This window comes from Abramis brama, assembly GCF_963993115.1.
Source record: "Abramis brama genome assembly, chromosome: 22".
Classification (NCBI taxonomy): Eukaryota; Metazoa; Chordata; class Actinopteri; order Cypriniformes; family Leuciscidae; genus Abramis; species Abramis brama.
In genome coordinates, this window is record NC_139984.1 from 33,761,498 (window position 1) to 33,789,044 (window position 27,547).

At 39.5% G+C, this 27,547-nt stretch overlaps 1 protein-coding gene across 1 annotated transcript; it reads right to left on the minus strand.

Moving 5' to 3' along the window:
* On the minus strand, positions 1–25,335 carry LOC311073435 (alpha-2,8-sialyltransferase 8F-like). The gene is made up of 6 exons (XM_084099205.1): positions 25,253–25,335; positions 25,083–25,169; positions 6,221–6,365; positions 3,186–3,298; positions 3,007–3,084; positions 1–2,238 (listed from the first exon to the last, which is right to left on the minus strand). Exons 1-6 carry the CDS (start codon positions 25,324–25,326, stop codon positions 1,746–1,748), a joined length of 990 nt encoding a protein of 329 aa, XP_083955331.1. The 5' UTR covers positions 25,327–25,335; the 3' UTR covers positions 1–1,745.
* Positions 25,336–27,547: the final 2,212 nt, after the last annotated feature.

The window sequence follows — 27,547 nt, forward strand, 5'->3', positions numbered from 1 at the left end:
CAACAATACATAACTCATACAAAACATAAAATACAATATAAAACAAATTAAGAAACAAAACAAATGAAAAACAGCCAAACCATAAAAACAGTAAAATAAACAAAATGTCAACTTCTGGTGTTAAAGGCCAAAGAAAAAAGCTTACGACTTGTTTTGGGCACATACAGGAGCAGTTGATCAGCTGACCTGAGAGAACGAGTGGGTGTATAAAGATGAAGTAGCTCAGAAATGTAGGGTGGGGCAAGACCATTTAGCGATTTAAAAACAAATAAAATAATTTAATCCTGAATTGTACAGGCAGTCAGTGAAGCAAGGCTAAAATGTGCTCATGTTTACGCATTCCTGTTAAAAAGACGCGCTGCCGCGTTATGTACCATTTGAAGACGAGCTAAAGAAGACCCACTAACCCCCACATACAGTGCATTACAGTAATCCAGCCGGGTAGTAACAAAGGCATGGATTACTGTCTCAAATTGTTGTCTTTGTAAAAAAGGCTTTATTTTGGCCAGCTGCCTCAACTGGAAAAAACTTGTTTTAACTACTGCTGTATTCTGACTGTCTAGCTTAAGGTCAGAGTCGAATTTAACCCCTAGGTTAGTGATGATTGGCTTAGTGTACAGGGCCAAAGCACCCAACTCATCAGAACAGGTCCCAGTGGTGCCACCAAAAATCATCACTTCTGTTTTATTCGCATTAAAACCTAAAAAATGAATAGCCATCCAGGCTTTTATATCATCAAGACACTCCATTAACGGTCTGACATTGTCATTCTTTTTAAGAGGCATGTAAATCTGGCTATCATCCGCATAACAGTGGAATGACATGCTATGCTTCCTAATTATTGAGCCAAGAGGCAGCAAATAAAGAGAAGAAAGAAGAGGGCCCAAAACTGAGCCCTGAGGGACCCCACATGAGAGAGGTGCAGAAGAAGACTCAGAGTTCCCACAGCTGACACGGACTACCTTCCAAATATGACCTGAACCATTCAAGCGCTATGCCCTTTATGCCCACCCAATGCTCCAAACGAGAAATCAGAATTTCATGGTCCACAGTATCAAATGCAGCAGTTAAATCAAGAAGCACAAGAACAACATAGTCACCAGAATCGGTAGCTAAATAGATATCGTTAAAAACTTTTAAAAGAGGCAATTCTGTGCTGTGTAGAGATTTAAAACCGGACTGGAAAACTTCGAGGATATATTGGTCTTTAAAAAAAGCCATTATTTAATTACAGACTATCTTTTCAAGAATTTTTGAAAGAAAAGGTAGTTTGGAGATAGGCCTGAAATTTGCAAGATCTGCAGGATCAAGACCAGGTTTTTTAAGCAGAGGTTGCACTACTGAGTGTTTAAAATTTTTAGGGACCACACCTGAGGACAGACTGCTATTAACAACTGCAAGAACAGATGGTCCTACAGTGGGAAAAACCTCCTTAAAGAGTCAAGGAGGGATAGCATCATGTGGAGGACCTGAGGGCTTCAAATTACCAACAATCTCCTGTAACACACACAAAGTCACAGGCTCAAACTTATCAAAGACAGCAGAGCAGAGGACAGAGACTGAGGGGTCAGTCAGAGACAATGACTCGGGCCATTATACTGGTTAAAATTGTGAATTTCTCTGGATATAAACGTTATTGGAAACGTTTGCGATAATATAACATTGTTCTAAATATTTTAACCCAGCAATCTTATTATGTCTTCAACAACCTGGGATAGTCCTCATGCGAACCCTATAATGCCACCCTAAAAATGATTTTCTCGATCCGCCCCTGGTGAGGAGCAGGGCTGCAGGTGCAGTGTCAGCGCCCCCTGGCTGTGGAGCTGCAGTAGCCGCACAAACTCTTCCGGCATTTTGTGCATGTGTCGGGACGGGCGATTCAGGTCATAATAATGGTATGGAATCGGCTGATCCTGCAGGTCGCTGTCGAACGGCCAGAATCCGTAAATGTGAACATGCTCACACAGTTCCAGTGCAGTGCTGATTAAAAGGAATCCCGTGGAGAGGCGTTTCTCCTCCAAGCCTCGTCCCTTCCAGAACCGGTCCAGTGTACGCAGGTAAGAGGGGCTGAAGAACGCCACCGGCTGCTGAGGTCTGATTGGCTGGAGGACTTTGAGTGCTTTGATTGACGGTGATGTGCAGAACGTGTAAGCGAAGGCAGGAATAATAAGGAAGGCGTTTCCATACACACTGACCCGCTCCACCAACAGATCCGGATTCTCCTCCAGGTTTTTGTATCTACAGAAACACAGTTTTTAATAAACACTAATGACAGAACACTAGATGATCATATATGTGTATGCCAGGGAAATATGTCTCTGTTCCCCATCTGTCAGTCACTACTACGTTATGTTGACTGACAAATGGGGTCTCACTTGGGAGCCCCTATCATCTCTGAGTTTTATAAAAACGGCCAATGGAATTGGTGACTGGAATTTGCATGTCAAGCGACTCCCCCGTACATATGGGTATATAAGATGGCCGATCGCATCCACTCATTCAACCGATCTCTCTAGACTGGTGAAAAGGGCGCATTAAGTGGTGTTTCGCCAGTGCATTGCAGTGCAAAGGATAAGTGCAGTGATTCTCCCCAGGGCCCTTCAGTCAAAAAGAGTAGTTTTTTCCTAAAAGAGCAAATCGGACGACGAGTGTCTTTTTAAGGTTACGGTCAATCTTGGATCTGCAAGTCTTAAACCAGGCCCTTCACAAGCTCCTGTTCAAGATGCTAATGCAGAAACGCATTCTCATGTTCATATGTCCTCAAGACTGGTCTGTAGAAATTGACCAGAAGGATTGACCGATGTTTGGTCCATGACTTTGCCATTCTACGGACTGGAGTACCCTTAGAACAAGTGTCCAGGCATGTTATTTTTTATTAAAGCGGTAGTTAGAATTTTATTTAGAAATAGCAATCAATAAAAAAAGATTCTGAGGGCTAAAAATTAACCTGAAAAGTCTTCATTTAAATGATAATCAAAGCTGTGTTTTTATTGTGTGAACACTGACCGAAGCTGACTGGGGTTGATGGTTACCAGATCCGTCTTCAGTCCAACATCACTGTCATTAACTGTTGCCAAATTAAACCTGAAAGAGAAAGAAAACATCATATTAACAGGAAGGATGGATGAATACTGATGGGTGTGTTGTGGTCAGTGTGGGAGCAAGGAATGATGGGATGCGTTTACCGTATGACAAAGTCTGCGTTGTCAATCTCACGTCCACAGCTGCTGTTTTTCAAAATCCCACCGCTGCCGACCACAGCACACCGACCCAGACGCCGACCGGACCAGGAGAAGTCCTGCACACACACACACACACACACCCACACACCCACACACACACACACACACACACACACACACTGGAATATGTGGTTTATGGAGACTTTCAATAGGCATAATCAAATCAGGTATATTTGTATAGCGCTTTTCACAATACAGATTGTATCAAAGCAGCTTCACAGTATTAAAATAAAATAATACAACAAAGTTTGTTTCTAGTGGAATTTATTGATTGATAGAATAAAATTAAATATCCCCAAAATATCCCCAACTGAGCAAGCCAAAGGCAACAGTGGCAAGGAACCGAAAAAACTCCATCAGGTGACCTAATGGAGAAAAAAAAAAAAAAACCTTGGGAGAACCCAGGCTCAGTCGGGGGCCAGTTCTCCTCTGGCATTTATGAACTAGAGGCCGGATTGTAGTTTGAAACTGTGAGATTAACAATATTATATGAATGCCTGGCTGAAAAGATGCGTCTTTAATCTAGTTTTAAACTGGGAGAGCGAGTCCGAGCAACGAACAGTATCAGGAAGGCTATTCCAGAGTTTCGGAGCCAAATGTGAAAATGCTCTCCCTCCTTTGGTGGATCTGGATATCCTAGGTATGACCAAAAGCCTTGAATTTATTGATCTTAAAGAGCACGATGGATTATAGGGTGATAGAAGATCCGCTAAATAGACTGGAGCTAAGCCGTTTAGGGCTTTATAAGTCAGTAGCAATACCTTATAATTAATACGGAACTTTATAGGTAGCCAATGTAGTGATGATAAAATCGGTGTTATATGATCATATTTTCTTGATCTAGTAAGAACTCTAGCGGCGGCATTTTGGACTAACTGTAGCTTGTTTATTGAGGATGCAGGACAACCGGCTAATAAAGCATTACAGTAATCTAGTCTCGAGGTCATGAATGCATGAACTAACTTTTCTGCATCGGAAACTGATAGCATATTACGTAGCTTAGCAATGTTTCTAAGGTGGAAAAAGGCTGTTTTTGTAACATACGAAATATGATTTTCAAAAGACAGGTTACAATCGAGTATAACACCCAGGTCTTTTACTGTAGAGGATAAAGTAACAGGACATCCTACGATGTCAAAGTTGTATTGTGAGAGGTTCTGTGGGCGGTTTTTTGAACCGATAAGTATTACCTCTGTCTTGTCTGGATTTAATAAAAGAAAATTACGCGTCATCCAATCTTTTATATCTTTAACACACTCTGTCAATTTGGATAATTTTGCGTTTTCATCCGGCCGTGATGAAATATATATTTGAGTGTCATCAGCATAACAATGGAAACTAATTACATGTTTCCTTATAATATTTCGAAGTGGCAGCATATATATTGAGAATAATAGAGGGCCTAACACAGATCCCTGCGGCACTCCATAGTTTACTGGAGTTATGATCGATTTTTCTCCATTTAAATAGACAAAATGGTAGCGGTCAGATAAGTATGATCTAAACCAACTTAATGCTTGTCCTTGAACACCAGTATAATTTTGTAGTCGATCTAAGAGTATTGTATGATCTATAGTATCGAACGCAGCACTTAGATCGAGTAAAACTAGTATTGAGATACAGCCTTGGTCAGAAGCTAAGAGTAAATCATTTGTGATTTTAACGAGCGCAGTTTCAGTGCTATGGTGCGGCCTGAATCCTGACTGAAACTTTTCATAGATGTCATTTTCTTGCAAGAAAGAGCCCAGTTGAGCGGACACAACTTTTTCTAGTATTTTAGACATAAATGGAAGATTTGAAATGGGTCTATAATTTGCTAGATTATTATGATCTAATTGTGGTTTCTTAATGAGTGGTTTTATAACTGCCAGTTTAAATGTTCTTGGAACATTACCTAAAGATAAAGACGAGTTAATAATATTGAGGAGAGGCTCTTCCACTACAGGTAACACTTCCTTCAGTAGTTTAGTTGGTATAGGATCTAATAAACATGTTGTTGTTTTAGATGAAGTGATAAGTTTATTTAACTCTTTTTGTTCTATAGTTGTAAAGCACTGTAATTGTTCTTGCGTCGTGATAATTGAGGCTGAATTATAAGGCGTGATTGAGGATTGAACGTTTACAATTGTGGTTCTGATGTTTTCTATTTTCTCAGTGAAGAAGTTCATGAAATCATTACTACTAAACTGTAACGGGATATTTTGTTCGGGTGACGTCTGTTTATTTGTTAGTCTAGCCACGGTGTTAAATAAAAACCTAGGATTGTTTTGGTTGTTTTCTATTAGTTTGCGGAGGTGCTCAGCCCGCTAATGATTTTTATACTGTACAAACTGTATATTCTCTCCCCTTACACTAACCCAACCCCTACACATACCCATTACACAAAACTTTCTGCAATTTTTTATTAAAAAAACGTTTTAAAAAACTGTTACTATGATTTTAACGCCATTTTGGTTACAATGACACAGGTAGTGTATTTTTATTGCATTTTTATACCACATATTTGGGTCCTCATTAACCACACATACAAGCACACACATACACATGCATGCACACATTAACATGCACACACACACACACGTTGGGGTTTTTGGGGACTTTCCAAAAACATGATTCTTATACTGTACAAACTGTATATTCTCTCCCCTTACACTAACCCAACCCCTACACATACCCATCACACAAAACTTACAGCATTTTTACATTTTCAGAAAACCTCTCTTAGTATGATTTCAAAGCTGTTTTCCTCATGGACACCAAAAATGTCCGGCTCAAAACTCTCTCACTCTCTCAAAAATACATACACAATCACTCACTGCCACAAACACACACCCTTTCTTTCTCTCTCACACACACACATTCTCTCTCACACTCACAAGAACACACACACAAAAAAACACACAAGTACACTCACACACACTATCTCTCTCTCTCTCTCTCTCTCACTCACAGACAGACACACACACACACACACACACCTCAGGCAGCATACTGTGAAGTGCTGCATTCATTTTGTACGTTTTTGTTTCGCTTGTTTCATATTGGATGGATTGATTGATGGCTGTGTTGCTTTTGGTGAGGATGAATGATCCTGTGGCGTTACAACAAAACTGCAGCCGGATTCTGTCATAAACACAGAGAGAGAAAGAGAAGAGTTTATGAGGATTCATATTACATAATCATCTCTGTTAAAATGACCCACTTCAGTATGCTACGATTTATTGTTTGAACAGTTTTACCAGCGTGTCTCTTTAAACATTACGTTTGATTTTGCCAAATCGGTTCAAAACCATTTCACCTGTACTCAAACAATGCTTTCAGATCATACACACATCAGTCAATATATAAACACTACAGATCATTCATTAGACTCTACATAAAAAAAAAAATGGAAATCTAATATCATATATAGTAATTGCAAATAGTAAGGAGAAAATATTGTGTACTGTATGAATGTTACGTGCTGCTACGTATAATCCAAGGAGCGAAGAACGGGACATGGTATGAATAACTAGATACATTTAATTAACACAAGGAGCAAGAGCATACATACAAACAACTAGCATCACATTAAATACTGGACAAGGAATTTAGGAAAACTCAGGGCTTATAGAGCCCGGTGAAGCCACAAGGACGATGGAGTCTGGTGGAGCCGAGGGAGGGAAGAGCCCAGGTGGAGTTGACAGGCCGAGGTGGAGTAAAGCGATTAGCAGCTGGAGGCGGAGTCGGGTGAACCACTTGCCTGGGCGACGCTGGGGCAAATCCACACAGTGGAGTGGTGTCAGAGGAGGAGCCGAGGGGCTGAAGAGAACCAGCGGGGCTGAGGAACTGGCTCAGGCAGTGGGAGAGGGAGGCTGCACATGAACTCTGAGACACAGGAGACTTTGAGCTGGGCGGGGACGGGAGAATCGAGACATCCTCTTCCAAATCATCCTAAAACTGTCCAGAGGCCAGGCACAACTAATCCTCAGTGGCAGGTGGCAGAATCAGAATCAGCTTTATTCGCCAAGTGTGCACAAACACTGTTATAGAAGTGCACAGAACCGACTCAATAACAGGTCAAGGTCAAGGTAAACTTTATTATCCACAAGTAGGAAATTCATGTGGTCACCATTACACGCTCCATTGTTAAATAGCCTGCTACATACCAATAAAAACATAAATACAAAACATTAAATACAAAAGCATTAAAAACATTTAAACATTCAAACCTAAGAAAAACAAGGACAAGACAGACAAAACAATAAACACTGAAAAAAACATGACAAGCATGTGCTGATAAATAAACTAGCTGAATGCTAGCTTCTTGTTGTACAGTCTAATTGCTGTAGGCACAAAAGAATTGCTGTACCTTGTGGTCCTAATTTTCCTTTGCAGTAGTCTGCCACTTGACCTATTGCTTCTTAAGAAATTCTGATGAAGAGGGTGGGTAGAATCATTTAGAGTTTGTTCTGTCATTTTAAGACTAAGGTCATTGTACAATTGGGCTACAGATACCTGATCAACTCCAATGATCTTACTGGCTGTTTTGATTATTCGTTGCAGTTTATTCTGGTCCTTAATATACATGTTATCAAAGGCACAAATAAGGCCAAATGATAAGACACTCTGCAAGAGAGCTTTGTGAAACATCTGAAGAATACAGCTGTCTATTCTAAGTTTCCTTAGAAAAAAACATCCTCTTCTGTAACCTTTTGGACTTATTTTGTGCACATTCATTAAAAGTCAATTTATTGTCTATTTCAACACCCAAATATGTGTATGTTGTGACCCGCTCTACCACTACACCATTTATATTTGAGGGTGGAAATATAATTCCCTTTTTATTAAAATCTATGGTCATCTCCTTTGTTTTCTTCACATTAACCACAAGGAAATTATCTGTACACCAATTAATAAAACCCTGCACCTCCCTCTCAAAGCTCTCTAAGGATGCAGTATTGGACTGTACAAAACCCACTAATGCTGTATCATCAGCATATTTAAAAAAGGTGTGGTTTGAGATGGTTGCTTGGCAGCTGTTGGTGTATAAGGTGTACAGCATAGGGGACAGAACGCACCCTTGTGGTGCCCCTGTATTTATGGCTTTTAACGATGAGACACATGAGTTGAATTTGACTTGTTCACTACGGTTCGTCAAAAATCCACAAAACTAATCTTGGGTTAACCAAGGTGAACCAATTTTTTACCATCAGGTGGGGTTGGATTGTGTTGAAGGTACTGCTGAAATCTATGAACACAATCTTGACAAGACTCTTTGGCTGTTCAAGGTGCTCATATATGTTATTTGTCAGCAGTGCATCTTCAACCCCTCTCTCCACACGATATGCAAATTGATGTGGGTCTAAAGATGGTGTGACCTCACATAAAAGCTGTTTCAGAATTATTTTTTCAAAACATTTCATTGCCGTAGATGTTAGGGCAACAGGGCGCAGGTCATTAAGTTCCCTAGGTTTATTATTTTTGGGTAAGGGCACGATCAAAGATTTTTTCCATAGAGAAGGAACTACACCAGTGTCTATTGACAGCTGGAACAGCCTTTGAAAGGGCTGTGCCAGCTGATCTGCGCACACCCTTAAAGTCCTGCTGCTAATACCATCAGGCCCACTAGCTTTACGGGGATTCACATGTCTAAAGTAAGACTTAACATCGTCTATAGAAATATCTATATCCACACACTTCATACTACTGATTTCTGGTTCTCCTGAAGTCCACTATCATCTCCACTGTTTTTAGCGTGATCAGCTCCAGATTGTAATGACTGCTCCAGACAGCCAGTTGTCCAGCATCCTGTCAGTATGCAGACTCGTCAATGTTGTGGATGAGAATATGTTGTCGACTGTGTTGTGGGCGGGGCTTCCCTTCATGCCTTCTTACTCCACAAGCAACCCCACATGGACGGACGATGTAGCCGACTCATGCACCTGGTAGACTTCTCTTGTGCATGGGCTCCAGGACGAAGAAGGCCTTCGGCATTGGCTCGGGCTCATGCTCCGTGGCGGACATGAATTAGAATTTTTTTTATTACAGTACTGTGATTGACAGTATACTGTATTGTATTGCTAAACCAAGTTCCTGTTCAATTCTTTGGATATTTGAACTTTTCTTTTCTAATGCTTTTCATCTACTGCAAGATCTCTTTACAGTAATGTAATGAAAATAATTTTTTGGTTGAATTTCACTGTATCTGAACCCCTCTATTTGTTGCATACTGTATTAGACATTGAGCTGTAAAATGATTCCTGCTTGCCAAACAGAGAGGATTTTATAACAGTGTTTTAGTCCAACGCCGTGGTACAACGAGCACACTCGGGCCCTTAAGAGAGCAGCCAGAAAAATGGAGCGCAACTGGAAGAAAACAAAAAAACAAATTTTTCGCATTTCATTGACAGAGAGAACGATTGCGTACAGAAAGGCCTTAAAAGCTGCTAGATCTGCTTATTTTTCAACCCTCTTAGAAGAAAACAAACAAAACCCTAGGTATTTATATGAAAAAGTGTATTAAAACAGTTTTTAAAATAAACAGTGTTTAAAACAGTATTTATAAACAGCGTCTAAATTAACGAGAAATAAAGCTTCAGTCCCAGACGTTTCCAAGCAGCACAGCAGTAATGACTTTATAAACTTCTTTACTTACAAGATTCATAATATTGGAGAGAAAATTATAACTATGCAGCTGTCTACTACGGTATCGCATCAGACAGTGCATTGTAGTCTCTCTAAGGAAAAATTCCATTCATTCATTGCTATAGAAGAGGAAGAATTGTCTAAACTCGTTAATTCATCTAAATCGACAACATGTATGTTAGACCCTATACCGACTAAGCTACTGAAAGAGATGCTCCCAGAGGTCACAGATCCTCTTCTTAAAGGGATAGTTCGCCCAAAAATGATATTTAAGCCATGATTTACTCACGCTCAAGCCGTTCGAGATGCATATGTCAATCTTTTTTCAGACGAACACATTTTCAGTTATTTTAGAAAATGTCTTAGATCTTTCAGTGGTTATAATGTGAAGCAATGGGGTCCAGCAGATTCAGGTCCGAAAATGTGCATGCATCCTTCACAAAAATAATCCATCCGGCTCCAGGGGGATAAACGAAGGCCTTCTGAGGGTAATCCGTGCGGTTTTGTCGTAAAAATATACATATTTAAAACTTTATAAACTAAAATAACTGGCTTCCGGTGGCGGTCGGTGCGCATTCACAGAGATGGATGCTGGCGTATGATGTATGACGTAGCGTAGGAAGCGTCGTGACGTAGAACGAACGTTGAGTTTTGTTTTGCTCTGCTCTCTGGCTCCGCTGTCACGTTCGTTCTACGTCACAACGCTTCCTACGCTACGTCATATGAGACGCGTGCGCGCAAGCACAAACTTTCCACGCGCATACGAGACGCGAGCACACACACAAAACTCGCGCACAATGAGACGCGAGCATACACACGCAAACTCTCCGCGCACATATTCATGAGACGCGAGCACACACACATAATACCTTAAAGATGTGGAAAAGTCGATCAAAAGTGTGGGTACATTTCTCCAGGCTCGATGCCAACATCGCGCGATGCAGTATTTGCTGTAAAATAATTGCTGCAAAGACCGGTACCGCGACAGATATGATGAAGACTGCCACAGAGCAGGGACGTCACTAGGTTTGGAGGACAGGGGGGGTTAGGCCGGTGACACACTGGATGCGTGGCGTGAGCGTCTCAGCTGCGTGGCGTGTCCGTTTTTATTTCGGCTCCCATGTTAACAGGTTAGAGCTTGCACACTGCCTGCGTGACGCGCGTCTCAGGCGCGGCTCGAGCCGCGCGGAAAACGCGTGCATTCTAGAAATAGAACCGACGCCTATTTTTCACGCGACACGCAAGCGTCTTGGAAGCGTTTCCAAGCAAAATTGAATAGGAAAAGATGTTTATATGACATTTTGACACGAATACATATTAATAAATGTCATTTTGATGTTTGAAAGTGTCTAGGGTTTGACATAAATGCAAATATAAATGCAATTTAAAAAAATATTATTGATTTTCAAATACTGCACCTGTCAATACAGAACGAATTATTCTGTAGCCTATTTTGCCGTCAACACTGCCGACATTGTCTTTGCTGCTATATATTTATGTTTAACATGAAGTATAGGCCTTCCACAACTCTCTCCCCATATGTCAAATATATCACCAATGAGGCTTATCATATGTCACCTAGCAGCAGCAGCGCCGCGTCAGACACGCTTCTGGTGTGCAAAGACATGGAAAACGCCACGCACACGCCACGCAGCTGACACGCAACAGAAACGCCACGCTCACGCCACGCAGCCAGTGTGTCACCGGCCTAATATATAGCAGCAAAGACAACGTCGGCAGTGTTGACGGCAATATAGGCTATAGAATATTTCGTTCTGTATTGACAGGTGCAGTATTTGAAAATCGATAATATTTTTTTAAATTGCATTTATGTCAAACCCTAGACACTTTCAAACATCAAAATGACATTTATTAATATGTATTCATGTCAAAATGTCATATAAACATCTTTTCCTATTCAATTTTGCATGGAAACGCTTCCAAGACGCTTGCGTGTCGCGTGAAAAATAGGCGTCGGTTCTATTTCTAGCATGCACGCGTTTTCCGCGCAGCTCGTGCCGCACCTGAGACGCGCGTCTCACGCAGGCAGTGTGCAAACTCTAAACTGTTAACATGGGAGCCGAAATAAAAACGGACACGCCACGCAGCTGAGACGCTCACGCCACGCATCCAGTGTGTCACCGGCCTTAGCCCCCAGGGTATTTGTAACTTGCGTTTATAGAAAATCTTACAGTGAATTTGAGTAAAAAAACAACCATTTATATATGTTGCTGTATTTGTCTCTTCAACCCCGTTACCATCTTCAACCCTGTTACCCTAGTCTAAATTTTTATTAATTATTTTTTTTAAGTTTATGAATAAGTAATTTAATGTTTGTTGAACTTAGTCAGAAATGTTCAGAGCAATCATAAGAATACTGATTTTAGTTCAAATTCTGAAGTTAAGCCACATCTTTGATCAAAAATGTTGCTGTCACAAAAAGTGCCCATTTCAGGTTTAAGGTTCAAGTGTAAAATGATATGTTAATGTTATGGTGCATGGTACAATTTCTGGTAAGCTACACTTTTTTATTATTTCAATTCAATTAAATTATTGTGATTTGATTTAATATTGACTCATTTGGATAAATTTTAGGTACTCGAGATAGGCGTTAATTTTTCTCAAGAAAAAAACAACTCACCTAATGTTGTAAACATAGACAGCCCTATCAGATGGTAGTATTATTTAAGGTTAAAAATAACTCAAATATAATGTTTTTTATTATAATAACAACTTTATTTAATGATATAAGTAAAAATATAATAAATAGGCCTATGTAATATAGAACACATATTTAGCAAAATACTTTTTTTCTTGCCAGCTAGGCTACGTGCTATTTCCTATATTATGTTCATTAAATGGCTTTCCTGAGGTAACATATTGTTCTCCAGCTTGACCTCTTCACGCTGATAAAAAACACTGATTGATCGATATTATGTATGAGGAATATACATTTCGGTAAGTTGTAGCCTACTAGCCTACTGTATCTTTCAACAGTGTTCGTGTTTTTTTACTATTAGAGATGATCGGTTCACATGCGCTAGGGATCTGTCACGTAACATTTACAAGCGCCAAAACGGTATTTATTGTTTGAATTTCGTAATAAAATTGACAGAATCTGAGAGTTGAGATTCTTTTATATCATAAAGTAACCTGCTCTGTCTAGTCTGTCGGTCTCCGTGTCCTCTTTGCTTCGCGATTTTTCTGTGCGTGAGAAAATGGATGTGTGGCGTGAGAGTGTGAAAAGTGTCAATTGCGTGTGTCTCACGGTGAATGCGTGAGAGTTGGCAGCTCTCTGTCCAACTTCCGACTTTTCGGCTATTTTTTGTAGCTGGATATATATCATTTGTTGCGTCTAAATATGAATGAGGATTGATAAATCGAATTGTTAGTGTTGTTCTTATTATCATTTAGGGGGGCTTAGGAACATTTTGGGGTAGCTTCAGCCCCCCTAAAATAGGCCTAACGACGTCCCTGCCACGGAGTAAACATAATAGCAGAAAGTTGCTTCGCCTTCGACTGGTAAATGAAGAGGTACCTTGTTGATCACTCTGACAGTGTTTATACTGCAATAATAACCTACTGAGTGTACACAGCCGTTCAAAAGTGTGTTGGTTAGTCAGAATTATTTATTTTTTTCAGTAAGGATGCATTAAAGTTATCATAAGTGACATTAAAACATGTGTAATGTTACAAAATATTTCGTGTTTTAAATAAATGCTGTTCTTTGGACATTTTTATTCATCAAAGAATCATGAAAAAAATGTTTCCAAAATATTAAGCAGCAAACTGTTTTCATATTTCTGAAGGGTCATGTGACACTGAAGTAATGATTTTGAAAATTCAGCTTTGACGTCACAGGAATAAATTACATTTTGAAATATATTCAAATAAGATTTTAAACTGTAATACTATTTCACAATATTACAAGTTTTACTGTATTTTTTATTTTTTTTAAAATTCAGCTTTGGTGAGCATGAGCTCTTTATAAAACATTTTTTGTTCCTTTGTGCTTTTTTTGTGCCTTTGTGCACTGGCTAAGGAGCATGAGTCAAACTGAAAAAATAAAACCAACATTTTCTGATGTAATGTGTTATGTAATCTTGTTAAAATGGATTTCATAAAATTGGTATCGAAAAAAGTATCGTTAGGAACCGGTATCGAAACTGAGGTATCGAAAATGGCACCGGATTGAAAGATTTTGAACAATACCCAGCCCTAGAGAGGCTGGACATAAGGATCTGATGATTCACAGTGTCGAAGGCAGCAGACAGATCCAGGAGAATGAGGACTGAAGATTTGGAAGCAGCTTTTGCGATCCGTAGGGCTTCTGTGACCGACAGTAATGCAGTCTCAGTTGAATGCCCTTTCTTGAAGCCAGATTGGTTGACATCCAGTTGGTTGTTTAGAGACAAGAAGGATGTTACTTGGTTGAAAACAGCTTGTTCAAGTGTTTTCGCAATGAATGGTAGGAGAGAGATAGGTCTGTAATTCTCTACAGATGATGTGTTTAGAGTTGGTTTTTTAAGCAGTGGAGTAACCCGAGCCTGCTTGAACGCGGTAGGGAAAGTGCCAGTCTGGAGGGATGAGCTGATGATGTGTGTGAGTGCTGGTAGAAGTGTGGGAGAGATGGCTTGTAGAAGGTGTGAGGGGATGGGGTCTAGAGGGCAGCTGGTAGGATGACTGGAGAGGAGAAGTGTAGATACTTCTTCCTCGGTTAGCGGAGAGAAGGAGGAGAGAGGGATATTGGCTGTGGGAGAGGTTGGTCTAGGTTCCTGTGTGTGTGGAGCTGAGAACTGACTGCTGATAGCTGTTATTTTGTTGGTGAAGAAGTTAGCAAAATCGTCAGCAGTTAAAGAGGAGGTGGGTGGTGGTGGAGGTGGACAGAGGAGAGAGTTGAATGTCTTGAAGAGTGATCGTGTGTTAGAGGAGCTGTTGATCTTGTTGTGGAAGTAGGAAGATTTTGCAGCATGAACATCAACAGAAAATGAAGAGAGGAGAGATTGATACATACTCAAGTCAGATGTGTCTTTTGATTTGCGCCATTATCTCTCCGCTGCCCTGAGTTCGGTCCGGTGTTCAAGAAGAACCTCAGATAACCAGGGGTTAGAGGGAGTAGCGCGAGCAGGCCTGGAGGAGAGAGGGCAGATATTGTCTAGAGAAGAGGTTAGAGTGGAGAATAAGGTATCCGTTGCGGTATTCACATCCAGAGATGAGAATTGTGAGGGTGAGGGAAGAGAAGATGACACGGCAGAGGAAAGATGGGAGGGAGAAAGTGAGCGCAGGTTTTGTCTGAAAGTGACTGGTGGTGGGGGGGATGGTGCAGGGGTAGAGAGTTGTAGACTGAAAGTAATGAGGAAATGATCTGAAACATGGAGAGGTCTCACCAAAATGTTGTCTGTGATGCAGTTGCGTGTGTAAACCAGGTCCAGTTGGTTGCCTGATTTGTGAGTACCTGTGGTGATGAGTCGTTTGAGATCGAAAGAGGCTAGGAGAGAGGTGAAGTCTGTTGCATGTGGCTTTTCGAGATGAATGTTGAAGTCACCGAAGACTAGTATGTAATATGATCCTAACTAGATGTACCGCATGGCGGTACAAAATATGACCGCCGCTCAGGCCTGCACTGGCTTTCCACAAAAATAAATGACGTGGAGCAATTTGGCTGTATTGCGTGTTTATGTATATACCTAAAAAAAGTAGTAGTATGTGCATGTCTGTCTGTGTGTGTGTATGTGTGTGTGTTTGTGTATGTGTGTGTCTGTGTGTATGTGTGTCTGTGCGTGTATGTATGCGTGCGTACATGTGTGTGTGCGTGTGTGTTTGTGTGTGTGTGTCTGTGCATGTGGATTTGTATGTGTGTATGGGTGTGTGTCTGTGCGTGTGGATGTCAGTGTGTGTGCATGCTTGCGTTTGTTTGTATTCCTGCATGTGTGTGTGTGACAGTATCATCCTAAACCAGCAACCCTTCGCTCAACAGCACCATCTACAGGCCGATGAGTGTACAGTCACTAAATGTGCACATAAATGAATTTATTTTATACCCCCCCATGGATGAAATTCTACGAAACTTAGCATACCCCCAGAGGATGTCAAGTTAATCATACACATGAAATATGGTGCAGTTCTGAACATCTAAACTGAAGATAGGGGCGATTAAAGCAGAATAATATTGCATTTTCATTTTTTATGGGAGGGGCGCAAATCACAAATGAGTGATTATGGGCTAGGTTGATGTGGGCCCTTAAGACCAACATACCATAAAAATTTCTTCATCCTCGGTGCCACGGTTCAGGTAGTTATTTAGGAAAAACTGCATTTTTTGGGTTTGGGGGGGCCCAGCGCGGGGGGGGAGTGGCCCCCGGGGACCAAACGAAATTTTTCCGTAAAAGTCTAGTGGGGCTACATGCCCACCAAATTTCATGTTCCCCGGTGTTTCGGTGTCCCTGGTATCGTTGACAAAAAATTCAGTAGATGACAAAAAAAAAAAAAAAAAAAAACTTTGACAATCCCTATATGACCGCTTTCGCTAGCTATGCTAGCGGCGGTCATAATGATCTTGAGTGATCTGTTGGGTTTATATTCAGTGAGCATATCTGCAATGTATTGAGGTCCTAGGCCATTAAATGATTTATATACCAGTAATAATACTTTAAAATCAATCCTAAATCTAACTGGGAGCCAGTGTAAAGACCTGAGGACTGGTGTGATATGTTCATATGTTCTGGTTCTGCTCAGAATCCTGGCGGCAGCGTTCTGTATGAGCTGCAACTGTCTTATGGTCTTTTTGGGAAGGCCAGTGAGGAGTCCATTACAATAATCCACCCTGCTGGTGATGAAAGCATAAACAAGTTTCTCTAAGTCTTGTCTGGAAACAAAGTATCTAATTCTTGCAATATTTTTCAGATGATAGTATACTGATTTAGTTATTGCTTTGACATGACTACTGAAACTAAGGCCTGACTCTAGTGTCACACCAAGATTCCTGACTTGATTTTTAGTTGTTTGACCCCTAGAGTCATTATTTGGCTTATTGGGAGCATATACAGGTTGAACAGGAGTGGTGCAAGAATTGAGCCTTGAGGGACTCCGCATGTCATGGATGTCCACTCAGACTTATGATCTCCTATACTCACATAATAACCTCTCTCATCTAAGTATGACCTGAACCATTTTAGGACTATCCCAGAAAGCCCCACCCAGTTTTCCAGCCTGTCAAGAAGTATGTTATGATCGACAGTGTCAAATGCAGCACTGAGGTCGAGTAGTACCAGCACTGATAATTTGCCTGTATCAGTATTTAAGCGAATATCGTTTATTATCTTTATGAGCGCTGTCTCTGTGCTGTTACTCGATGTATTAGTGTTACTCGATGTTAGTGCTGCATTTGATACTATCGACCACAACATTCTTTTAAATAGACTCGAAATTATGTTGGCATTAGTGGAATTGCATTAGCACGGCATAAATCATACTTATCTGACTGTTATCAGTTTATAGCAGTGAATGAAGAGATGTCTTATCGATCAAAAGTTCAGTATGGAGTACCACAAGGCTCAGTACTAAGACCGTTGCTGTTCACTTTGTACATGCTACCCTTGGGAGATATCATTAGGAAGCATGGCATTAGTTTTCACTGTTATGCTGATGATACTCAGCTCTATATTTCTTCACGCCCTGACAAAACTTATCGATTAAAAAAAAATTTACAGAATGCATAGCTGATATAAAATACTGGATGACTAGTAATTTCCTACTACTTAATTCTGAAAAAAACAGATTCTAAATATAGCTGCGAGCAGCGATGATGGGCCCAAGCCGGTGGCACCGCCACCCCGGTGCCTTTAGTTACCCTAAAGGCACCGGGTGTGGGTGCCACCATCTTGGGCCTGTCATCGCTGCTCGCAGCTATATACATATACATATACATATACATATACATATACATATGTTACTTTAATTTCCTATTATCACTGTACAGCAGCTTTGGGACAATCTACATTGTTAAAAGCGCTATATAAATGAAGATGACTTGACTATATATATACACACCAGATATATACATACATATATATATATATATATATATATATGTATATATATATAGTCAAGTCATCTTCATTTATATAGCGCTTCATTTATATATGTACATATGTATATATACATATTTTGAACTGTATTTTGAAGATGGGTCCTCCATGGTGAAATTGGAAAAATGTAAATACGTTGGTTTGTGGATTGATTCTGAGCTTACCTTTAAACCTCACACTGATTATATCACAAAAAGAATATATGGCTGTCTCAGTACACTCTATAGATCAGTTAATTGTTTCAGATTAGAAGTCAGGAAAAGGTTAATTTCTTAGTTGATATTGCCCATTAATGACTACGCTGACGCTCATCTACATGAATACTAGTGACAATGTTCTTAAGCCACTTAATATTGTATTTAACTCTCTGTGTAGATTTGTTCTGAGGTGTCCTTTTAAAACTCATCATTGTGTAATGCACATCGACTGTAAAAAATATGGACAAAGCGTCTGTGACGTCACCCATAGACTTTCTGAAGAACGGGTTTGAAGCCGTTTATGGGGGGTATGGGCGGCGCCATCTTGGAAAATCTTGGGAAATCCTAACCCCGCCCACCTTCTGACGCAGCGCGCGTCACTCAGCTCGCTCTGCTACTCCGGTTATCTCTGTGTATATTTTAGGCAACGAAATATGTTATAAAACACCATACTAACTCTTTTCGTTTTCATTTAAAGAAATCTTAAACATTATAGCCACACAAATGTGGTTCAGGCAACGCATATTGATTATATTCAACTGCACATAACGTTTGCCTATTTAAGAAAAAACAAAATATAAAACACAAACCTGCCTCTTTTCGTTTTAAATATAAAAATATTAAACATTTTAATATGGTCCAGGCAATATGTGCATTTGTACTAAACAACAGATTTTGCAGTAAACAACATTACAGATCATCTTCGTTGTATTAAAATTTAAAATGACAAAACTCAAGCCAGTCTCTTTTTGTTAATTTTCAGTTTTATCGATATTAGCCATTATAAAAGTATAAGTAAAAGGTATAAGAAGCTATACAAATAAAGCAAACAATTCAGTCAAACATACAAAGTCAGCGCTCGATCTAGTCTAACCATACAACGGTAAAGTTAAATAGCTTATAAAGTTATGAAACTTCCCCTCAGCCAAAACGATTGCCCAGGGAAAAAATTGTAGATTCACGAGACCAAAAATCGCCCGTTAGATATACACAAGACGAATTATATCTCATGTTTAACCACTACAGAGACGCCAGAGTCCGCGGCAAACCTCAGAACGTCTAGCCGAGAAAAGGCTGTTCCAGGCGGGGTACATGAGCGCCGAGCTCCCAGTCATCGCTGGATCAACTGGATAAAATTTTCATAAATCTTTAAATAAACCACAGATTTGAGCTTTAAACAACTACATTCTCGCCTGAAAAACTCTTAAAACTACATTTCATGATACAGAAACAGTAGTATTATATGTCAACTGTATTAAAAAATGGCGCTTCTTATGTTGTCATTCTCCGTGGCGCTGCCTTGTCAGCTGTCAATCAAGCTGTCAATCAAAGTTAACCACGCCCTTATTGTCATACATTTTATATATAAAAACGATCTAAACTAACGAGTTAGAAAAAAATTCACCCCCCTCACAGTTGTCAGGCACTCGGAAGCTATCGAAAAATACAATAAAAGTCCATGGGACCAACCTGTAAAAACATGAATTTATGCTGTGAAAACGGACATTTTAACATGGGGGCTATGGACATTTGCTCCCTTTTGGGACCTGCCCCTAGCGGATTTTCGATGTATTGCAGTTTTTCGCACTTCCGGGTAGGCTTCATTTTACAGATCAGAATGTTGCCGCTTGGTAATGCATCACTAAATTGGCTTCAGCTTAATTCAAGAAGAGACTTCCATTGGTTCCTATTTATTTTCAAATGTGTCTACTTTGACTATCCTCTATATCTGAAAGAACTCTTGGTTCCTTGTGGTTCTATGTATTCACTTAGACATATGCAATATCTTGTCTTTACTGTACCAAGAATCTTTTCAGCTGCTGGATGTAAAGCTTTTCATTATTAAGCTACTAGCGATTGGAAGAATCTTCCTCTTTCCTAGAGATCCATCTCATCTTTTCGTAGATTTAGGTTATCTATATTTCAATATCTTAACAATGTGTGTGCATGTTACTGATGTTGGACTGTATTGCTTGTAATTGTCTTTTGTTTCATATAATTGTCTAATTGACTTACCTCCTGTGGATTCAACCTTTGTTTTTCTTATGTGATACCGTTTCACATTGAATTTCTTATGTATTATGGGTTCCAATTGTGTAATGAGGTAAATGTGATGTGCTTATTGAGATAGCTATAACATGTCTGAGCTATGATGTGTTTTTGGTCTGGGGTGACGGTGTAAGCTGCCTAGTAATTCAATTGTTTTGAGCATTTGTTTTTCCCTGTTTGGTTGTTTGTTTGTTTTTGTTTTTTCTGTTGTATTATGTATATGTGTATTTAGACCCTCTTGAAAATGAGATGTTCCATCTCAAGGGGCTATACATTAATAAATTGAAATTGTATATATATATATATATATATATATATATATATATGTGTGTGTGTGTGTGTGTGTGTGTGTAGTTTAACAAGAGTTTATAGTTTGACAAAAGGACAATGTTGTGTTTTATTGCGAGTGTTCACTCACATTCTAATATCGACGGAAAAAAATCATCTCGCCCAAAAATATGCTTGGAAACATCACAGTGGAGCGGTGCTTACGCTGAATGGTAAAAAGTGGACTACTGAATATTTAAACAGAGCAGTGAAATTTTTATATGTTAGTTTGACTATTTTATTATTATATTTTATTACGGGTATAATGAACAGGCTGCGATGTCAAGATGGATGTTGGAATATGTTGCAATGTTGGAATATGTTGTGTGTGTGAGGCGCGGGTGCGATCGAACAGTGGAAACATAAAAACATAGGCTACTCCGTCATTTTGTTCATAGAGGACATCATTCAAACTGCAAAGTGTTTACTTATATTTATGTACACTCGCAATAAAACACAACATTGTGCTTTGTAAAATAAATTCATGCAATCCGCCCCCGAAATGGGGCTTATTTTAAAACAAAACTAAAATGCTCACGGCTGCACGGGCATTCATTATGGTGCGTGTCCACGGCGAGGAACGAGCAGAACAGAGTCAGCGTTTTTAGTTCATTCCTACTTCCATAGGAATTCTTTGAAAATGCGCGCTCTGCTCTGCACCATTATCAATGTCTGTGCGGACGTCTGTATTTTACTTTCGCTTTTAAGTAGGGGTGTAAATCGGACCGCTAATCAGGATACGATACGATATCGATTCTCTCATCCAGCGATACGATATTTGCCGATACCTAAAAAAATTCTACAATACGATTACGATTCGATTCAGGGCTATATCGATCGATTAATCGATATTTAGATATTATGTGCCAAGTGTACACAACCAGTTATGTTTATTATCTCGCACTAATACACGCAAAAATATATAACATGAAAGTTTAATTAAACTCTTTGAAAATTACACACCCTCTCCCAGTTTAAAAAAAAAACATGATATATGAAAATGAACAAGAACGGAGTTATCTCTATAACACGAGTTAACAAAAACACAAAAACAGATAACTCCGTTCTTGTTTATTTTCATACATCATGTTTTTTTTTTTTTATATTGTGCAAACTGCAGCTGGGTTGTTTTGATTAAGTAATAATAACAAAAAAAAAGTTCTTTGAAAGAATTTTTTATATATATATATATATATATATATATATATATATATATATATTGTGTGTGTGTGTGTGGCAAAAGCAGATAACTCCACATTTCATGTTTCAGAGTTAAACAAAGCCAAGTAATTGCTATGATACATAATAAAACACTTGGTTAATCTTTGTGATGTTAATCTTCTCAGCTGACATAGACGCCTGTCAAACTTTGTTGTGATTAACGTACACGCAATACAGAGAGCATTTCCCTCATCACTAACGTGCTGTTTTAGCAAGATTCCGTGAAAAAGTTTCAGCTTTTATTTTCCTTTAATTTCCCGAAGAAGATATCACAGGTTCATCAAGTTCGCTGAAATCCATCCTCGATCACTTTTAGTCAGCTTTGACAAAACTCCTCTCAGCTAGCGCGTCTTTTCAAAGTGACAAGCAAGCAGCCTTGTCACCTGACCACATAAAATATCGATATACTGTACCTTTATTATGATCCATTTCAATGTATTGTTACACCCCTACTTTTAAGTAAGCGATTTAAAAGCCTACAGCGCTGTCACACGTCACGATTAACCGGTGGGAAAATATTCCCACAGTCACATCCCTAATATATTTATATGTAAATACAATAGGCCTACCTGATTTTGAACACAAGAGGGCAGTATAGCACTATGTATGACTTGATTTATTTAATTTTTGGACTAAACAAACATTCTGGTTGTTTTTAAACTTAAACATAATCCTTTAATTGAAAAAAAAAGAATAAAATGGGTTTAGTTCGGATATTTCTACTTGTTTATAGAAATAAATGGTGTATAATTACATTTTAGAAGATATGAGGCTTTTAGTGTTTCCTTTTTTGACATTAATCCCTCGCCATGGCAAAACCATTTGAGATATTTATTATCCGTTCACAATTTAGCATCTTTAATGTATTTTCTTCATGTTGAAAAAGTTTGGTGGGAATAAAATAAACCACTTAAGAGGAGTGGGTAAAAATTCAGAGGCTGATTTTGCAAAAATCAGCCTTTTGATTTTGCTCAGAGCTAATGACTGTAAATTAGAAAGTTGTCCAGTTCGATGAGAACAATATACGTACTGAGTTTTGTTACTGTAAGTAAAACTAACCCCCCCCCCCCCCACACACACACACACACACACACACACTTTTGTTAAAAGCATTTTGAAAGTGACACACTTCCTGCTGCCAGTTGGTGGCGCTATAACTTTGACTCACAATAGTCACATCCATGTGATCGCCCTCTTACAACGAACACACTGCTGAAGTTTCATCAAGATCAGTTAATGTATGCTGAAGTTATAATACACTTCCTGTGTCCCTTATTCGCCATAAATTAGTTTCCTCGCCACGGCCAAAGCATTCGAGATATAAAAATCTGTCCACAATTTAGCATCCTCAGTGTCTTGACTTCATGTTGACCGAGTTTGGTGGCGATCGGATGAATTTCCTAGGAGGAGTATTTCACATTCCACAGCAAGCGTTTTCCAAACAAACCCATAATAGCCGACTTCCTGTTGGGCTGGCATAAAACTTGACCGAGGGAAAGTTGTTCGGCCCGATGAGATCTATATGTGTACTGAGTTTCATATTAATTCATGCAAGCGTGTTTGATATATGGACCAAGTTTTCAGACCCCGTTCAAGGGGGCGCTGTTGAGCCTTCCTGTAGGTCGGAGCTAATGACTGTAAATTAGAAAGTTGTCCGGCTTGATAAAAACAATATACATACCGAGTTTTGTTGCTATAGATAAAACTAACACTAACACTTTTGTCAAAAGGTGGCGCTACTGAGCCCCTGCACCACGCCCAGTTTTGAAACTTTGCACGTCTACTGGCTAATAAATGTGATGTGTCTGTCGAGTTTCATGCATTTTCAAGCATGTGAAGAGTCTCAAAAGCATCCAAAAAGAAAATTAGTTTGATGCGTTGCCACGGCAACAGTATCTAAGATATCAATAATCCTTTCACAGGTCTACATCTGCCATGTGTTTACATTATACACATAAAGTTTGAAGCAAATCGGGTAAAAATAAGAGGGTGATTTCAAAGCATTTTGAAAGTGACACACTTCCTGTTGCCAGTTGGTGGCGCTATAACTTTGACTCACAAAAGTCACATCCATGTGATCGGCCTCTTACAACGAACACACTGCTGAAGTTTCACCAAGATCAGTTAATGTATGCAGAAGTTATAACACACTTCCTGTTTCACTTTTCTCACAATAAATTTGTTTCCTCGCCATGGCCAAACCGTTTGAGATATCAAAAATCTGTCCACAATTTAGCATCCTCAATGTCTTGACTTCATACACACCGAGTTTGGTGGCGATCGGATGAATTCTCTAGGAGGAGTATTTCAAATTCCAGAGCATATGTTTTTCAAACAACCCATAATACCTGACTTCCTGTGCCCTAAATATAGCTGTGAGCAGCAATGATGGGCCCAAGCCGGTGGCACCGCCTTTAGTTAGACTAACTAACTAACTAGAGCTGTCTCTCTTGACACTTTGCTCTTGACTCTGCTCTGGCTGTGTGCGTTCATGTGTTTTGGACGAGGCTTGGCTTTGGAGGCTGTCTGAAGGGATGGTGTGATCTAATGTTGTCAAAGCTAATTGCTATTGCTAGCCTCTCTGAATGTTCTCTAGCGTTCGTTCTCTGCTGGTGTTCGGGAACACAATCGTGTGAGACGCTTCTGGAGGGAATTAAACCAAATCATTCTGATGACAGACTTTGACTCAGGCATTTCAGAACATTCAACATTGGTTCGCTGGTTAGTCCTGCTATCCAATCACAGCCTCTGCTGAGGCAGATCGAGGGATTTATTCGGAAAATGTGTTTCCATCAAAGGTTATCAGATCATTTTTCTTTATCCGCCTCAGTTGCAATTCATAATTTTTTTTATGCACATTTTTAGAATTCATGCGCATCTTGACATTTTCATCCAGCATTTGTTTGTTTTTTATGCGATATCCCAAAATTTGCATAAAAACAGGTTGATGGATTTTTTTTCATATTGGTTGTTGTGTGTGTTAAACAAGTGTAGTGCTGTGGAAACGAATTTCCCCCTGGGGACAATAAAGTTAATCAATCAATAGAAACTCACAGACTTAAGAACAAACCATATTTGGGAGTTCCTGAAAGATTCTGTCTTCTAAACTCTGTTATCCTAAAATACCAAATGTATAAAGGAATAAAGAAACTAGAGGAACTGAACAAACAAGTTGTTCCTGTCGCTCAATTAGCATATTATCATGCCAAGATCATCAGTACGATCCCCAGGAAATACAGACTGAGAAAATGTCAACCTTGAATGCAATGCAAGTCACCTTTGGATGACCTGCCAAATGCATAAGCATGAATGTAAAGATGATAAAGACACACCTGTTTAGCTCCCGCTCAGTTTTGTTTGATTTGTACGGGCAGCTCATGAAATCTGACAGCTCCTGCGTGAAGCTCTCGAGTTTTATACTGAGAGGGAAACAAAGGCATTTAATTAAATGGTCAGTTCTCTGAAATATCAGGATCACTGGTTGATATTCATTCTCACACACCTTTTGGCCGGTTTGATAACGGAAAACTTGCGTCTGAGTTTTTCGCAGCGCAGCTTCCGAAGCGCCTCTGTCATCGCATCTCTGAAAGAAAAAGAGCAAATGCATAGTTCGAATTACAAAGGGACAGAAATATCAGTTTGGGGGGGGGGGTCAGATAATTTTTCTGATATTGTGAAAAAATATAATTACAGTTACAATACAAGTCAACTCCTATTTTCACTGTACTGTAGGAACATTTTAATGTAAAGCGATTTCAGACACCCCTATTGTGGACCGTACCATTTTTAACCACCTTGGCTAGAAGCAACGGAGATAGAGAACGACTTCAACTTCTCAAGCAAGTGTCAACGTTGAATGACAAAATGCTAGTTTCATAAAGTATCATTCTTTTCAACATTCCTTATTTGTATATTCAAAAATCTAATTTAATACAGTTATAATTTTTCAATGTAAATTATTTAATTTTATTGGTAACAGCCTAGTGTCTAATTATTTTAATTGAATATATTTATCAAATTTAAGAATTTGAAATGAAAGATGGAGCATACATTTAATAAAATTAGGGGAAAATGCCCTTTATAAAGGTACAAAAAATTATTCTGAGTGTTTTCAAACAGTGATGTAATGAAACATTGACAATTTAAGCTTGAAGAGAGTAAAGCCTCTGTTTAGGCTATTAAGGAAATTTTATTTTTCCAAAAGAACTTTTATTTAAAATAAATGTTCATTTTAAATCAGCCTACTTCAGTGTGATATGTTACCATATTATCATGCTTAACACTGAGAATTTGAATAATTGTAATGTGATGATCAGATGCAGATATCTAAATCAAATAGGCGGTTTGCGGGTGGATTGTGTATTTTTAATAGTGGATTCGGGGGACTCAAAGTGCACCAGATTAATGAATTTATCTTTAAAATGTACACAATTGTCTTCAGAGAGAGCAGGCCCCCGGACCCCCCTAGAGATACCAAGCTCCACCAACAAAAAAATGTGGGAAACACATTATGCTATATGATGATCTACAAAAAAAACAAAAAAACACACATTTAATTATCTTATTAAAATACATTATTATGATTTTACCATCTCCGCCTCATTTTGAGCCAGGAAAAACCCTGAAATAGGCAATAGGCTTCTTGTAAAGGTATTACTTTTACTAGTAATTAGAATGGTATTTCAGTGTACTTAACTTCTAACTTTTGGGAGTTGATCAAACAGTTCTTTTTTGGATATATAATAACAATGAGATATTCTGTAGCCTACTGATTATCAGTTTGTCGCATGTTTAGACCTTGTATGTGTGTTACACAACACATGTTGCACTTGGCGATCACGGTGGGGATTGATATGGTAGTGGACCATGATGGTCATAGAAGTGAATGAGCACCCGCTTCCGGGTCACCTAGTGATGGCAGCTTAGGCAGAAACCTCCCGACCAAAGTAAAATAAGACCGCCCCAAAGTTAGAATTACAGACGTGTTTACCGATATCTTGGAAAATCTAGAAGAGGGCGAAGATGGCGAATAAAAGCCACCATAAAAAACAAACTGCTCCAAGTGCTGACGAAGGCAACGAAGCGCACCAACAAGAAGGTGCTGGCGCTAGCTCCCCCACAGCTAACGTTAGCCATGACAAAGACGAAGTGAACAGAGGAGGCGAGTCCGCGAATCTGACTTTAATTCTCAGAGAATTACGCGAATTTAGGCAAGACAACAAACATCAGCTTAAAGATATCAAGGAAGAGATCGCAAAAACCAACTCGAGAATGGATGAAGCTGAAGCAAGAATAGTGGAGAGCGAGGAGAGGCTGCAAAGCGCAGAAGAGGTGTTAGCCGAAATGGTAAAAATACAAGAGCAGCTCCAAGCTAAGATAACAGACCAAGAAGGGCGCTCACGCAGAGAAAATGTGAGGATATACGGAGTCCCCGAAGGAGCTGAGGGTGGACCGGGGTCAATGATCCCCTTCGTGGAGAAGCTGCTCAGAGAGAACCTCAGCATTCCACCTTCAAGGGACATGCAAATACAAAGAGCCCACCGAGCGCTGGCGCCGCAGCCACCGGCCGGCGCACAGCCTAGATCAATCTTGGTCAGATTTCTCAGTTTCACGATGAAAGAAGAAATCATTAAACTGGCTTGGCAAAAGAAAGGCTTCACCTTGGGAAACTCCAAGATCAACCTCGATCACGACTACGCACCAGGAATCCTAGCCAAGAGGAGGGAATACGCCGAGGCGCAGAGGCTTCTGAAGGAAAACAACATAAAGTTCCAAACCCTCTACCCAGCCCGACTGA

Excerpts from the sequence above, each read along its gene's own strand:
- LOC311073435 (XM_084099205.1), bottom strand. The coding sequence starts at position 25,326 with ATGACAGAGGCGCTTCGGAAGCTGCGCTGCGAAAAACTCAGACGCAAG. Across the intron at positions 6,366-25,082 it reads ACTGAGCGGGAGCTAAACAG|AATCCGGCTGCAGTTTTGTT; the intron begins GTGTGTCTTTAT and ends TGTTTATGACAG. Across the intron at positions 2,239-3,006 it reads ATCAACCCCAGTCAGCTTCG|ATACAAAAACCTGGAGGAGA; the intron begins GTCAGTGTTCAC and ends GTGTTTCTGTAG.